General features: G+C 46.8%; 1 protein-coding gene and 1 long non-coding RNA gene across 3 annotated transcripts in view; one reads left to right on the top strand and one right to left on the bottom strand.

The window, feature by feature from the left end:
* Nucleotides 1-6,849, top strand: part of Shq1 (SHQ1, H/ACA ribonucleoprotein assembly factor) — a 106,445-nt gene extending 99,596 nt beyond the window's left edge. For both annotated transcript variants that reach the window (XM_031382756.1, XM_031382755.1), the window contains exon 11: nucleotides 5,439-6,849. In XM_031382756.1, coding sequence (XP_031238616.1) covers nucleotides 5,439-5,964 — 526 coding nt within the window. In that variant the 3' untranslated portion in view covers nucleotides 5,965-6,849. The remainder of the gene's footprint in view (nucleotides 1-5,438) is intronic.
* Nucleotides 6,850-10,644: 3,795 nt separating this feature from the next.
* On the bottom strand, nucleotides 10,645-15,783 carry LOC116098274. The gene is made up of 2 exons (XR_004121771.1): nucleotides 15,446-15,783; nucleotides 10,645-10,975 (listed from the first exon to the last, which is right to left on the bottom strand). It is a non-coding gene; the product is annotated as an uncharacterized LOC116098274 (long non-coding RNA).
* Nucleotides 15,784-16,223: the final 440 nt, after the last annotated feature.

Here is a 16,223-nt window from a genome sequence, read left to right as displayed (position 1 = left end):
CTGCGGGCTTGCACAGAAAAAACACCTTCCAGTGATTGTGCACATGTGCTGCACTATAAAGATGGGAGTTGGATTTGCGAGCACATGCCTCGTCTTTTAAGAAGCAGTTTGAGATGAGGAGCGTAGTAGTAGAAGTTGACCCTTGTCTGAACGGGGAGCTGTACGTAGGACTGGCTCCAGCTCTTTTCCTACAGCAGCCTCCAGAAGCTAAGGCTGCTTCAGGACGCATAGTAAGAAGGCGTTGGTGGGAGTAGAGTTGGGCCTATTTTAAGTTAGTTTTTATTGAAGTCTGTATAGACTCGGGATAGGTAAGCTTTTTAATAGCAAAACTTTATATAGCCACTATCCCAATTCTAAAACGTGACTCAGAAACAGCCAGCAGTCTTCCCTGTGCTGTCCCAACACCACCCTGCCTTCTGTCTGCATTGCTGCTTTTCACTAGCTTGGATTTACCTGGTTTTGAACTTTCTATAACTGAGAGAGTGAATAATGAAGCTACTATTTGGTGAGTGACTTATCCTTGGTCAAAATTTTTGAAAGTACTTTAACTCTCACCCTAGACTCTATGTGTAGGATATACAGATCTGTGGTTAATTTTTAAGATCTTCCTATACTTTATCACATTCCAAGATGATGAAAGTTCTTTTCTGCCTGTACCTTGGAGAAGTGGTTCCTATCATGTCCCTAGAGAAAGGTTTGAAGCTTCAGTTCATTTTCCTAAGCTCATGACATAAATCAAGTTGAGATGTCTTCATAGTACTAAAATGTGTGTATATGGGGGTCTCACCCTGACATGGGTGGGTGGAGGCCAAAGGTAGAGTTCAGGTAGACTTGCTGACCAGTAAAGCTCTAGGCTTTTGACTGATTCTGCCTTCTACCTCAGGGTTACAGGTGCTTACTGACACTTCCAGCTTTTTTTCTTTAATATCTGTTTGTTTGTTTTTGTTTGTGTGTGGAGATGAGAAGATAGCCTGGCTTTTTACATGAGGCCTGGAGCTGTGAACTCAGGTCGTCAGGCCTGTGCTGCATGCACTTTTACAGGCTGAGCCAACTCTCCCAGCCAAGATTATGATTTCTTTTTTAAGATTTATTTATTATGTATACAGTGTTCTATGTGCATGTGTGCCTGCATGCCAGAAGAGGGCACCAGATCTTATTATAGATGGTTCTGAGCTACTATGTGGTTGCTGGGAATTGAACTCAGGATCTCTGGAAGAGCAGCCAATGCTCTTAACCTCTGCGTCATCTCTCCATAAATGTATATGTATACATTTTAACGGTACTGGGAAGCCAAATTTAGGTGTTTATGCAGCAAGCACTTTACCCACTGAGCTATCTCCTTAGCCTCACTCGAATTTTTTTCCTTTATTTCTCACATTAAATAATTTCAGTTATTACCATAACAACTTGCTGATAAGCAGTTGAAAGAGTAAGATCCATGCTCACTGGGAACTGTAGGATTCCTGCCCAGTGGCAGCTCTTACTGTGGAAGTCACAGGCATTCAAGCGTGCAGCAAAGGAGCCCTCACATCAGCTCGCTTATAAGTGGTAGGATGAAGTAGAACTGTTCCGTAGGACTGAACTCTCGGTGAGTCTGTCTGTTAACAGACATCTGTGGGTCCAGCAGGAAGTCCTGCACAGCTACTTAACCTTCAAGTTTCTGTCTGTGGAAGGTTAACATAGAGAAGCAGTGATGGTTACCCATGATGATGACAGTTAAGCTTGGATTCTGCATCTACAAGCCACAGTGCTCCTGCACTTCAGGCCATGCCAGAAGCTAAGGATAGCAGTGGGGCCACCCTCCCCTCAGAAAGAAATACCCTGTCAACACCTTCACACCCTATCTGCAGCCACCAGACCTGTGAAAGAACCGCTAGCCTGTGGGTGCTGACTAGGGCAGCTCCAGAGTGGGGAGCTGAGAGAACTGCTAATCCACAGTCTGCAAGGCTCTCACTGTCACGCTGCAGAGTGCCTTCAAATCTAGTTGGAAACTGAGCTGGAAGCTGACATGCCTTAAACAACTTGTACTTGGGACTGGAGAGAGGTGCTCAGCAGTTAAGAGCACTGATCTGCTCTTCCAGAGGACCCCGGTTCAATTCCCAGCACCCACACTGGCACCTCACACATGTCTATAACTCCAGTTCCAGGGGATTTGACACCCTCATCCAGACGTGCATGCAGGCAAAACATCAGTGCATTTAAAATAAAATAAAATAAAATAAAAATAAATTATGAAACAACAGCCTGTTGCCCTCAGCATCCCTTCTGGGTTGAAGCAGCAGCTCCTTATCCAGAGGGTAGACAGCATTTGTGGTGCTGCATCAAATGGCTGCCAGTGGGTATTTATATTTTATGGCAGTTTTCAGAAGCAAGGTAGGACTTTTGCTGACAACTTATACCTAAAGCCTGTATGCTACCTTTTAGATTAGTCTATAAAACTAGGTTTAGGGCAGGGGTCAGTGAGATGACTCAACAGGTAATTGTATTTAGCCCCATACGTAACACCCATTTTTAATCCCTGAAACGAGAGAACCAACTTCCTCAAGTTGTCCTCTAAACTCTGTTCACACAGCAAGGCACTTCCACCACCACATACACTAAGTAAGTAAATGTAATTTTTAAAAGTAAAGTAAGGAAATGGGTGTGGGTGTGGGTATGTGGGGGTGCTGTTGTGATCATAAAAAGAGAAGGAGCTATAAGAATATGTTCTGGCAAGGTGTAGGGGAAGGGGGTGCCTCTGCTGAGGCATCCCTTCTCTCTGAGGGACCAGACACACGCAGGTATAGTATAGAATAGAGTTTATTTAGGGCATAGGGAGGGGAGTTAAGAGGGTAGCAGAGGCAGAGAAAGGCAGAGAGGAGGAGAGAGTAGAGAAGTAGAGGCAGGCCATGACCACGTGGAGAGAGGGGGGAAGGGAATGGGGAGAGAGGGGGAACAAGAGGGGAAGAGACAAGGGAGAGAAGCAGGAGTAAGAGAGAGAGAGTAGGGGGCAAGCAGCCCCTTTTATAGGGCCAGGCCTACCTGGTAACCATGGGGAGGAGCATACCTGGCTGCTGCCAGGTATCTGTGTGGGTGGAGTTTATACAGAATGCTATCATGTTCCATGAAGTTTAGAAATATTTCTAAATTTCCAGTAGAAAGGAATTCTGATGCAGTACTGTCGTTAGTATCCTTTAAAAGCTATTATTGCTTGGCTCCAGATTGAAACTAAGGCTTTGTATGGGGCTCAGGAACAGAATCCCTATCCTACAGGTGAGGTATCCTGGCAGTTAGCCAACAGGCTCTGTCATCCTGTGTGAGCTGCCTGAAACTGCTTCACTAGAGTCCTGGCCTGTGTTAGCAGGTGCTGACTCTCAGAGCATCCTGCACAGCAAGCCTGGGTTTGAGCAGAGGAAATGAAAGCTAGTGGTTTCCTATGAAATTTACAGACCTGCCATGGCAGGAAGTGGTGAAAAGTTGATTGATCACTTGAGACACAGCTCTATAACAGCACCTCTGCTTTCACTTATGCCTGAGTTCCGCCCCCTGGTACGTTTTAGGCTCTTTCTGTCCTTTGGCAATTTGTTAAAAAGGGGCTGTGGGTCCTTTTTTAACACTCCCTGCCCCAAAGCTCAGTCACCAAATGTGAAATAATTGGGGGAGCAGTATCAGTTTAGCTGTGTCAGAGGTGTGCGCTTGTAGCTGTTGCTTCGACACTTTCACTATAGGCAAGTTTACTAGAACTTATCAGTCAGCAAACAATAATTTAAAATAATCCTTCAAATGGGATGTTTCTGATGTTACAACTGTACAAAGAGTGTGAATTTCCATGGTGGAGTTACATTTGTAACAACTAAGAAAATCTAGTTTGGGCTCTGACTTAATGTAACACCAGTAAGATCCAGTTGTCGGGTCTCTTCAGTACTGATTCTCTTGATTCCAACAAATGCATTCTTAGTATGTGAGCTGTTTCCCATTTACACATAAAAGACACATAACTGCATCCAGTGATGCATGTATTCACTAAGAATATCAGAAAGTGCCTGGCATGTGTAGGAGTCTAGCTATTTAATGTCATTGGCAAAGCTTCCTTTTCTCTTCTTTTTTCTTTTCTCTTCTTTTTTCTTTTCTCTTCTTCTCTTTCCTTAATGTGAACTAGCCAGTACTGCCTTGAATATGACAAAAAGAATCAAAGAATCATCAACTCCCTTAGATAGTTTGGTTTTGGAAATGGTTTCACCATTATAGAAATGGATTCTAGTACTTACAAGGAACAGCAAATTAGAACTGATAGTAATTATTCCCATGCTTGAAAGAACAAAATGGCTACCCAGTCACAATGTGATTCTTCTCCTCAAATAACTTCACTATTTTTCCTCTTGTCTGTGTGAAACAGTTGAATAATGAGCCCCATTTCCATTCCAGCTCTTCTATCACATTATATGCCCATACCGTTTTGAAATTTAATCATGTTTTTATTATTATTTATTTATATTCCAGCCATTGACACCACACACACACACACACACACACGTGCGCGTGCACACACACACACACACACACACACACACACCTGATCAAACAGTTATCTTGTAGGAATGAGTTCTTCATTGTGTCTAGAGGATGGAACTCTTGGTAATAGGCACCTTCCTTTCCTCAGCCATCTTACAAACCCCAACATTTTTAAGTAGCAGGCATTGCATTCTGTCTTAGGTAGGGTTTTACTGCTGTCTTATAAGGACATCATTTAATTTGGGCTGGCTTACAGGTTCAGAGGCTCAGTCCATTATCATCAGGGCAAGAGCATGGCAGCATCTGTGCAGGCATGGTCCAGGAGGAGCTGAGAGTTCTACATCTTCACCTGGAGGCTGCTAGCAGAAGACTGATTTCCATGCAGCTAGGGTGAGGGTCTTAAAGCCCACGCCCACAGTGACATAACCTACTCCAACAGGACCACACCTTCTAGTAGTGGCCCTGGGCTAAGCACATTCCTAGTAGATTTAAAAAGTAAACAGTAGGCAACACTAAGTCCTCATTCTCTGCTCTGTCATTTGCCCATTTTTCTGGTTGGTTGTCCTGGCTTAGATTCTGGTTTTTAAAACTTCCTCTGGACTAGGCCCTGATCTGGAATTGAACATAGTTTTCTCAACTTAACTTTAGCACTGTGAGCTGGTTTTGATGGTTTGTGGGGTTTCTCTTAACTATAATGTGACTACATCAAGCTTTCTTTCCTTAGCTCCTGTCCTGTGAATGGTAGAAAGGTTTCTGCATCCTAAAGTCACAAAGAGAATCCACACTTCCACCACAGCCTTCTCTGTTTCTCACACTTGCATCTGTGACCTGCTTGGGGTTTGGCCCGGCATCATGTGAGGGTGTCAGCTTTGTGGTGTTTTAGACTCTGTTGACATCAGCCTGATTAATGGGCAAAACTAATTTTTCTTCTTAATATAATTTTCAAGGTCCAAAAAGTTGGCTGCCCTAACAGAAGCCCTGAAAGCAGTCTCGCTCAGTAAGGCCCAGCTGGGATTGGAGCTGCCAGAACTGGAAGCTGCCGCGCTTCTTGTCCAGGAGGAAGAAACTGCAGGAAGAGCAGCCCAGTGCAGTCCCACACAGCAGGCTCCACACTCCAGTCCCGAGCCCAGTGACTCGGACAGCACCTCGTCATCTGACACAGAAGGCTCGGCGTCGGAGCAAGAGGAGCCTGTTGGGACCCAGCCCTCCCTGCTCACTTCTCTGCCAGCCCCCCTTTTGGAAGAGGACAGTGCCCTGGTCATCAGGGATAGTGGGCTCTGCAGAAACATGGCCAGCCAGGGAGGTGAAGTCAGTCCAGGACAGCCACTGGCCTCTCCCCGGGCTCCACTGATAGAAGAGCTTGGAGATGAGCTGAAGACCATGCTTTGGGTTTCCACACCGCATGGTGTCAATGCTGGGAGCCACAGGAGTACACAGGAGGCAGAGGAGAGGGATCAGGAGCCCTGTGACTGACTCAAGTGGTAGGCTCATTTGGGGCACTAAGTCAACTGTGCTCTCGTACAGAAGTGGAATTTCTGATTTTGGTTGTGTACTTTTTCTGTGTGGGCATAGAACATTGTTTTTCAGTGAGCTAACATATATACCTTTCAAATTTTTTGTTTTGCAACTTGAAAAATCAATTTCTAAAGTATTCTTTATAAGGTGTAAATAATTTAAAATGAAGATCATAGTTCTACTAGGAAAATCTCTAGACCAGTGGTTCTCAATCTTCCTAATGCTGTGACCTTTTAATACAGATCCACATGTTGTGGTGACCCCCAACTATAAAATCATTTTGTTGCTACTTCATAACTATAATTCCCTACTGTTATGAATTATAATGTAAATACTTGATATGCAGGCTAGCTGTTATGTGACCCTGAAGATGTCATGACCCACGGGTTGAGAACTGCTGCTCTAGACTGTAGCAGGATACCTTGGACAGGTAGCACTCAGATTTGAAGTGTGCACTATGAGGAAATAATAACAGGTAAATTCACCAGGTGAGATGCTCACTGATTTCAGGGGAAATCGGAGTAATAAATTTCCTCATTATCTTCAGCTGTTCTTGGACCATTTGACATCCCTTTCTCTGGTCCAGATGCCACCCACCGTGTTCCCTGATCTGCTTGCATTGTGCATAAACTGAAGCATGCAGTGCGCTCTTTTCAGAGAGCTCATTTCACTGTACATAATTATCGTGAGATTGATGTGTGTGCTAATATGTGCCGAGTCTTGTGTTGTCTTCTCAGAGCAGAGACCATTTCTTGGAAATGGTCCTTCCACCCACTGATGGACATTTGAGTTGCTGCCATTATTTTGACTGTTAATAAAACTGTTGTGAGCATTTGGATACAAGCCTCTGTGTGCACGTATGCTTCCTTTTCCCTAGGTGAGCATCAGTGTGACGTGTCTGAGTGTATGGTAGGGATATGATTAACATTTAGCAGGTAGTGCAGTTGTTTCCCCTCCTTGCTTGGATGGGTCAGTCTACACTAGCAGTGGGTAAGTGGTCTGTCCCACTCTCTCCGCAGTGGGTGAGTAGTCTGTCCCACTCTCTCCGCAGTGGGTGAGTGGTCTGTCCCGCTCTCTCCGCAGTGGGTAAGTGGTCTGTCCCATTCCATTGCTGAATGCTGCTTAGTGTGTTCATCTTTCACATTTGCTTATTTAGTTGCTCTGTGCGTGTGCGTGTGTGAGTGTGTGTGTGTGTGTGTGTGTGTGTGTGTGTGTGTGTGTGTGTTTAGGTCAGAGGACAACTGTCGGAGTCAGTTCTTGCCTTTTACCATGTGGCTTCCAGGGATTGAACTTAAGTCATCAGGCTTGGTGTCAAGCCCCCTCCCCTCTGAGCCATCTTGCCTGCCCTCTTAGTGTTCACTGCCCCAGCAGGTGTAGAGTGGAAGCTGCTTCTGATTTCAGATTTCTGTGCTGAGCCTCTTCTCATACTCATTGATTACTTGAGATCCTTCTGAGGTGTCTAAATCTTTTGGCATTTTTAAAGGGTATTTTATTTTCTTACTTTCTGGTTTGAGAGTTCTTTATAAGGTTTAGATACAAGTTCCCATTATGAGTCATGTTTTCCTGCTTTTTTTTGTATGCCTTGTCATCCTGGATTACCTGCCAAATCTATATTTTATCTTGCTGGGTGTTGGGCTTGCATTTCCACAAATATTTTTTATCTTTTTGGGGGGATTCAACTAAGCGGCTTGTACTGGTTTGCATCCGTCTTCTGTATTTGTTCATTCTAGGGTCTGTCATTGCCCAGTGTTTATATTCCTGAAAGTGGTGTCTCAGTCTGTGTGTGCATGTGCGTGTGTGTGCATGTGTGTGTGTGTGTGTGTGTGTGTGTGTGTGTGTGTGTGTGTGTGTATGTCTGCCAGCCTTTCTACCCAACCCCCCTTACTTTTGGCATAGCTGTGACCAAATACCTGGCGGAAACAACTGAGGAAAGAAAGATTCATTTTGGCTCCCAATTTCCAAGAGATTTCTGTCTTTTTTTGGTGGCAGAGGCTGGACTGGGAATGGTTCTATCTGTGAAGGTGGGAAATTTCAAGGGTCACTTGTTCACACGGTGGCAGGCCAAGAAAACAGACCAGCACCAAAAGCAAAGACCCGCTCCCAGAGACCCGCTTCCTCTAGCCAGGCCCACTGCAGAAGCTCCTCAGACATCCAAATACTGGCACGAACTGGGAAGGAAATGTTCAAAACATGAGCCTGGAAACCTCATTCGAATCGCCATGCTTTCCCGCTCCGTGCCTTCTCCCGTAGAAGACAGCAGCTGCCTTGGTCAGAAAGCCTTTGAGGGAAAGCCCTTGGCTTGTCTCCTGAGCTCCTCACTTCACCGGGCCCTACCTGAGTTGTCCCTCATGCACAGTGGGACAGTCTTAGCGCTCACCTGATGTGTTTCCTGTCCCCCATCACCTGAGGTTCACTGTCTTGAGAAATTTCAGCTTCATACATGTTCCCATTTTTCTCCTCGCTTTTGCTGTTGCCTATGCCTCCATCTTGAATAGAGATGGGAGCAGAGTAGTGTATTGAGCTTGGCCCAGCTTGCAGGTCAGTTGCTGTGGAGCGGGGCTGGGTCAGGTCTTGTGACTTCCTGGACACCCGGCGGTGTTGTCAGTGCTCCAGAGGCACATGGAGAGCAGATGAACAAGTAAAATAACTGATTTGCTCTGGGTAGGAATGAAATGAAACCTGATATGGGTTCATCTCAGCACCTTTTATTCCAAGGCTGTATGCTTCCCTCCCCATTGGATTAGAAAGACTGCACGGATTTGTATTTCTAATATAAATTCCAGTAGTATTAACACGTTAGTTGGGGTGACTGTGCCGTTTGACATGCGTGTTAACTCCTAAACACTGTAACAGCTTGGTCTGGCTGTGTGGGAGCCTTCTCTCAGGCTCCCTGGAGAGCCTCAGAATTTCTGTGACCATGGCGGATACAGTTCTCTTCAGCAGCGCATTACCTGAGGCTGCTGTGAAAGGCTTTGGATCCGTTAACTGCAAGGCGAACAAATCCTCTCTTGTCTAAAGGTTTAAAGCCGTGAACATGTTCTTCCTTTCATTGATTCCCGTCCCTCGGAGTCTGGACAGGACTGGCTTCCATGAGAATTGTCTTGGAAAAACTGCCTTTCTTAAAGATATGCAAACATGACATTCTTAAGCCAAGGGGCTCTGTGGACTCTCTCGTGAGTATTAGAGATGATATGCATGAATGCCGCAGTGGCAGACTGAGTTCAGCTGTGGCATCCCCTTCACCCTCCCTTTGTCTACGGGGCTTAAAGCTCATGTATCACACCATCCTGGCCTTTGTCTAAGATGGCTAAGAACACCAATGCACCACACCTGCAGCCCAGAACACCCCCTTAAATGGGTTTTATGCTAAACAACTTGGCAGACAATTTTAGGGATCTCCTATGACCAAAAGAGTTTTCCCAAGAATGCATGAGGATGGGAGAAAAGGCAAGTTAGGGAAAGAACAGAGAAGAGACCACCACAGTGACTCCTTAGACTCATGGAGGTTGGCAAGACCTGGAATTGAGTTCCAGAGCCTTCACTCGGGGTGACCTGTCTTGGAAAGTTATGTCAAAGCTCCAAACTTTTCCTTTTATCTTGAAAATAGGATTATAGTCATAGGTCACCTAACAAGGGGAACTGTGTTTGGAGAAGTATACTGTTGAGTTATGTTGTCATTCCATGTATGAACATCATAGTCTTCTTACAGAAACTATGGTGGCTATGATGTCATCAAGTATAATCTCTTGGGTTTGATTTTGGGGGTTGTAACAACATCTTACTATATAGCCTAGGCTGTCCCAAAATTTACGATCCCTGTGACAGCCTCACAAGTGCAGGAATTACAGGCCTGTACCACCAGGCCCAGCCAAGTAATGAGATCGTAAAGGCTGCCTTCATATATGCAGCGTGTCTTTGACAAGACATGCAGAACTTGTCTGTATTTTTGTTACTTATCTTATAGGACTGTGAAACTTTGTGTTCAAAACACTTGGTGAACCTGAAGTGTTAAACCAACATGACGGTTCATCCAAGCTTGAGCTTGTTGTAGCTCTGTTTAGCTACAGAACGACAGGTTGCTAAGGGAGTCAGCACTGTGCAGTGACGCAGCTCTGATTGTCAGCCACAAACGACAGGCTGGTGATCGTAGCATCTGCACAGCTCAGCAGGTGAGATAGAAATATTAATTATATCGGCAAGTCTCAGTGATACCTAGTCCTCTGGCTTCACATCACTGACTGGCTTTCCTGTGTTCCGTCCCATTATCCTTGAAGAGGAATGTACGCTCTTGCTGTGGGCATGGTGGGGCATTGATGCAGTAACCAGGACGGTATCATCTTGCACCAGCACAAGATTAATTTACCAAAGAGACAAGGCTGAATTGGTTGGCAGCTGCTGGATGTTTTTCACACCTGCCAATAGAAAATATATTTTCTTTGTGGGAAACAGTTTCTGTTACTGTATTCTAGAGGGAGTTATTAGTTATAAAAAATTATTAAACTATTTTAAAACAGGGACCCCTTTATACTGTTATTGTCTAGAAGTAACTGGAAATCAACTCACATAATAGGAACAGATACTACTAAAAGAAATAGGCATAAAACTAAAAAAAAAAAAAATACGTTACAGTATCGGAAATGTTAATTGCAGAAGATTTTATGGGGTAGAACTCTCCCTAAATAACAGGACTTATGTCTGTTACAGGTAAATTCAAGTTGAGTTTCACAAAGACATCTCTAAGTGTTTGGTTAGGATTTAACAAACTCCCAAGAGGATGCTTGCAATCCAAATGGGTCCCACCTGTCTTCTGAGCATGCTCTGTAGTTTTTCAGCCCATAGCCAAGTGAAGGAAGCATTGATTAGACTTGATTTAAAGCAGTGAGTGATAAATACAGCTGGGAAATTGATTCATGTCTCTCAAGTGACTAGGGCACAGCCATCCACCGTTGACACAACTCCTGTCTCAAGGCTGGAAAACAAACGGGGAAACACAAGAGTCAGACAGATAAATGATGGCTGCTTTCAGCTTCTGGGGAAAGCATTTGTTTCTGAGATAAGAAATTGACTGCTCTCCACTCATGATAAGCCAGGGAAAGGGGGGACAGATTCATGTCCCTAAGAACATCATGTGGGGTGAGGCACTGGGAATGCTCTCTCCAGAAACACTGTAAAAGGATCTCTGTGGCACACTGTGTCTTTGAAGCCAGGCCCTTGGAAACATTCCCGATGCTCATTCAGGGGCAGTATCAGCAGGAACCCCTGAATGCTGATCTTTATGGTCCTCCCAACCAGGGCAGGCACCTGAAGCACTTCTAGGCTTATAGCCTGGAAGGCCTCTGAAAGCGAGTTCCCTGCTACCCAGTGCCTCTAAGGAAACTGCCTTACTATGCTTATACAGTTGCTGTGTTTGTGTTCCCCTCTCACTTCCTGGAAGTGTGTGTATTTCCGTTTCCTCTCAGCTTCAAGTCTCCTCAAATGGCACTTCTCATAGAATGCTGGCCACCTATTTCTCTGCTGGAAGTAATTTCCCTCCTTACTCGGAAGAACAGTTTCTGTCATGGTACTTGCTGATCTCAGATGGGATTCAAAAGCAGAGAGCAGTTTGCAATTCCTTCAGTACCACAGAGCCTTCAGGGTCTCTCTACTTTGGGCCTCCAAGTACACAGTGCCTGTTCATAGGATGCTTTCACATGACACTTGTTGAAAGAAACCACTGGATGGCTTCTGTGAGCACTGGCCTCAACCCTGGTCAGCCGCTAATTCTGCAAATGCCCCTTCCTCGAAATGATAGGGCCATCTGTTCACTTCTGTCCATAAGTCTTGTTCTGTGTTCAATGTGTGTTGCTGCCAACACTAATCAGGAAGATCAAGTACGTCTCTTCCCTGACCAGCTGGGTCAGGAGCTCTCATCTCCTGGCCCAGTCAGCACCCACGTTCTGTCTTTTCCTGTCATGGTCTCCCCAGCTCTAACTTTGAAGCATTTTCAACCCCTTGGTGGGTGGTCATCTAGCAGGGAACCCGCAGAGTCCCTGTCTGAGCAGTGTGGGTGGACACCATCACAGTGAATTCCAGAGCTGTGGGTCTGGAGGAGGCGGGGGGAGGTAGAAGCAGAACATGGGTTCCTACCAGGCTGTCCCCTGGCACAGTGGGCTCCAGAGCTGTGGTTTCAGATTTGTGCAAAATTAAACTAGGAAAAGACAGGACTGTGGGTACAGAGAGTGCTGGCGCCAGTCCGCTCACCTAGCTTTGCAAATATCCAACCCAGCTACTGTTTGGAATCCATTCTTTTTTTTTTTTTTTTAAGATTTTTATTAATTATATGTAAGTACACTGTAGCTGTCTTCAGACACTTTTTCTTCTTGCTCTGGCCCCACTTGCTCGCTGTTGCTGTCTTCAGACAGCACCAGAAGAGGGCATCAGATATCATTATGGATGGTTGTGAGCCACCATGTGGTTGCTGGGATTAGAACTCATGACCTTTGGAAGAGCAGTCAGTGCTCTTACCCACTGAGCCATCTCTCCAGCCCCGGAACCCATTCTTTTCATACAAGAGTTGAAACTGAACACATCGTTGGGCTTTAAGAAAAATTCTACCTCTCAGTTACCTTCTTAGCAATTTTCCCAGTCTAATGTTTAAAAAAAAAAAAGACCATACATACATTCAGCCATTGTTTAAATAGCATTGGATTCCCATACTATGCAAATTTTACTTCTTTGCTCTTTGGGTTTTTTTTGTTTTGTGGTGGTGGTGGTGGTTGAGATAGGGTCAATCTCTAGTGCTGTCTCTATCCTGAAGCTCAATATATAAGTTGAGTCTCAAACTCACCGAGACCCTCCTGCCTCTGCCTCCCAAGTGCCAGGATTAAAGGTGTGGGTCCCCAAGCCTGGCACTCTTTGCCTTAAGAGGAAGCTGTGATTAGTTTCTCTCAGCTCTGAAGAGCCCTCCAAAACATAACTCCATGGCTACGTTCTTATCGCAATGGAAGCAATTACGGGGTACACGTGAGCAAGATGCCCCTCGTTCTGCAGTGTGTCTGAAAACAAGTATGTCTCCTCCTCCGACTCATCGAGGGCACATAAGGGGGCAGGAGCTGCGTGAACTAAATCCCTGTTCTCTAGGGTTTCAACTGGGAAATGAAGAAAGCTCAGGCCCTTGGTAAATGGAGGGAATGAAAGAGGCATCCAGAAAAGCCACGAGCGGGATCTGGAGTCAGCCTTGCCAAACACTCAGGGAGGTTAGAAGAATCCACGGACTGGGGATAGCGTGCCAAGGAAAGAGCATGGGCAGCAGGGAGTCTCAGAAACAGGCCTGATGTGAAAGGGGCAGACACTGGGAGTCCTTACGTGGTGTCACTGAGATGAACTCTCACATTTCTGCCTGGGGCTCCCACACCTCCCTCCCACCCGTCAGTCACCATCAGTGGATTCACAGGGTGTCTGCCTCCTCCATCTGTGATCTAATCAAAGGCCTTTCTAGTAAGTACGATAGTCTTTTATCCCTTGTTGCCCCAGGATTTGTTTCCCTGTGGTCAACTGTGGTCTGAGGACATTAAACAGCATCCCCGAGTTTTCAGTTGCAGGCTGCTGAGTCGCTGATAGAATCCTGTGCAAGTCTGCTTCGTCCTGCTGTGTGTGCTACCTGCTGGCAGTCACTTTGCAGCTCCTTAGCTGTCATATCGCCTGTTGTCTTCTTGCCTTGCTGAGTTTCAAGTGACCCTTATTCTATTTAAATAATGACCCCCAAACTATGAGAGTTACAATGCCGGCCTTGCAAATGTACCACAGAGAAGCTGCAATACACTTCCCGTATGAAAGAGAACTCAGGAAAAAACAAACTGGGGACGTTGCTAAGATCTGTGGTACATCAGGACACACAGATAGGGAGAAACACCATGTACAGAACTTCTGTCACCAGTATTGGTACAGCTGGTCTGCTTTATTCTCTGTCCTCTTATTATCTGATAAGAGAGGCCTGTTGTGCCTGATTTTTAAGTTAAATGTAATTGTAGGTGTGTACGGGTAGGGAAAACATGTGCAGGTTCAATACTGTCTGTGGTTTCAGGCATCAACAGGGTCTTGGGGCAAACTCCAGAGAAGAGAATGTTTGTGACAGGAACTCTTAACACAGAGACTTCAGTCAGCAGAGATGACTAATTAGTGGACAGTCTGACAAGTTCAGCAGTAGAATGGGTCTCAGGAGCAGCTCGCCCAAGCTACTCTCATGTGACAAAGCTCTTTGTGTGGTCTCTCTCCAACATCCTCAGTGAGGACATAATTCCACTTGGCTACACTCTTGACCATAATGGCTGCCAGCAGCCCCCGAAGCTCCCTCTTTTCTGATCAGAAGAGCTTACCTGTCTAGTCTCCAGCAAACTCCTCAGATAACTCTGACTAGACCGGCTCAGGTAAACAGGTTCCTTCAAGATGGTGTGCGTGATCTCAGTCATACGGCCACCTTGGGGCAGGGGCAGGCACTTTGTAGACGTTCTATTGTAGAGCAGTGATTCTCAACCTTCCTAGCTCTGTGACCCTTTGATACAGCTGTGGTGACCCCCAGTGGTAAAATTACTTTCACTGCTACTTCATAATTGCTATTTTGCTACTTTATGAATTGTAAATATGTGATATGTGACCCCTGTGAAAAGGTCATTTGACACCCCCTCCGGGGTCGTGACCCACAGGTTGAGAACTGCTGTTGTAGTTCGTCCTGTGGGACTCAGCGTGCAGCCTGTTTCAGGCATGTGCGAATCCCAGATTTTCAGCTCCCAGAAAGAAGGGCCGGGTAAGAGCAAAGAGAGAAGCGTGTAATTGCAAATGGTCTCCAGCTGTCACTCCTTGGCTTACCTATCCTCCTGAGTGTTCTGAGGCGGCCACTGGGCGGTGCTAGAGCCGGGTGTCCTCTGCCAGGCAGGCGGGCTCTGGATACCCCATCGTGCCAACCCCATCCCCCAAGCTCTTCCCAGGCAGCACTGCAGTGCATGGCTGTCCCCGGATCTAAGGTCCCTGCTTTTCTCCCGGCACCCTGGCGCTCGAGCTTCCCCTCTCACCGCTAATCTACCTTGTGCTCCTCACTGGGACAGACTAAAATGCCCCGGGGTTATCACAGATACCCTAAATGAGGCCGAGGCTTTCCAGGCTCGGCTGGCTCCGGCGCTGCGCTTGCACGCCTCTGCGACTCAGAGAGCACCCTTGTCATAGATTAAGGGGCCGGCTTCCAAGTCTAGCGCTGGCCGGAGATCGCCACGCACTCCCAGCCCGATGTGCAGCTCCCGGCAACGTGCTCTTTCTGCAGCACTGGGTGCTAGTCCTTCGGGTTCCTGCAGAGCCTTGGGACGTGACCTCATAAGGTCACTCATATAGAACAGGATAGACCCCGTTCCGGTGGGTGTCCTGGGTCACTCCCACGTGGGTCTAGGGGTCGCAAGGCTGGGATCCTCACCGTCGGTCCTGCACTGAGCGCAGACCCTCCGCAGGGGACCGGTCGCTGGAAATGGCTCAGTTTGTCAATCATCCTGCCTCCAGGAGCGGGGATCCTTGCTGGTGACCGCCCCGCGCGGATTGGTGGGGAAGGCTCCGGAAGGCTCGAGTCGCCAGCCCTCCTCGGCTAATCCGCCGCATTGTCCGCTGACGTATCTAATTATGTGTCTTACAACCACCGAGCGGTCCCGGGAGCAGCGAGGGCCTTCTGGCGGAAAGACGAGAATGATTGCTCCATCTGTTACCGAGGCACCTCTGTGGGAGAGGGGCAAGTGCGCGTGCGCCCAGGTCGGGCGGGCGGGGCGGCCACGCGGAGCGCAGGTGCCTCGGGAGCAGGGATGCAAGCGGCAGGTGCAGGTGCCAAGCTCGCCCCGGCTGAGTGGATGCTTAATTACAGTCGACCTCAGGGGCTGGCTCACTCCTGAATGACGGGTGAAGTTCCTGGTGAAGCTCTGAGCAGAGCTGGAGAAGGGAGAGGGCTGGAGACTCCTGGGAAGCCAGGACAAAGTCTTTCCCCTAATCACTGGGCTATGCCTCATCCCTAGGCGGATTAAAGCGTCCTTTGGGCTAAATTGATTCTCGGTCTACTGACACCACATTCTATTCCAGAACATTGTTTCCATGGCTCTGCAGGCACGCTGAACAGGAATCCAGACTATCAAAAAATAGGTTGGCCTTGGAGTCAAATGTCAGTAACTGCTCCTACACCCTGGCCTTTTACAGTTTGCTCACCGGTGATC

Source organism: Mastomys coucha, unplaced genomic scaffold, assembly GCF_008632895.1.
Source record: "Mastomys coucha isolate ucsf_1 unplaced genomic scaffold, UCSF_Mcou_1 pScaffold20, whole genome shotgun sequence".
NCBI classification, from domain to species: domain Eukaryota; kingdom Metazoa; phylum Chordata; class Mammalia; order Rodentia; family Muridae; genus Mastomys; species Mastomys coucha.
The sequence above is the reverse complement of the archived record's forward strand: the minus strand, read 5'-3'. Positions and strand labels throughout refer to the sequence as shown.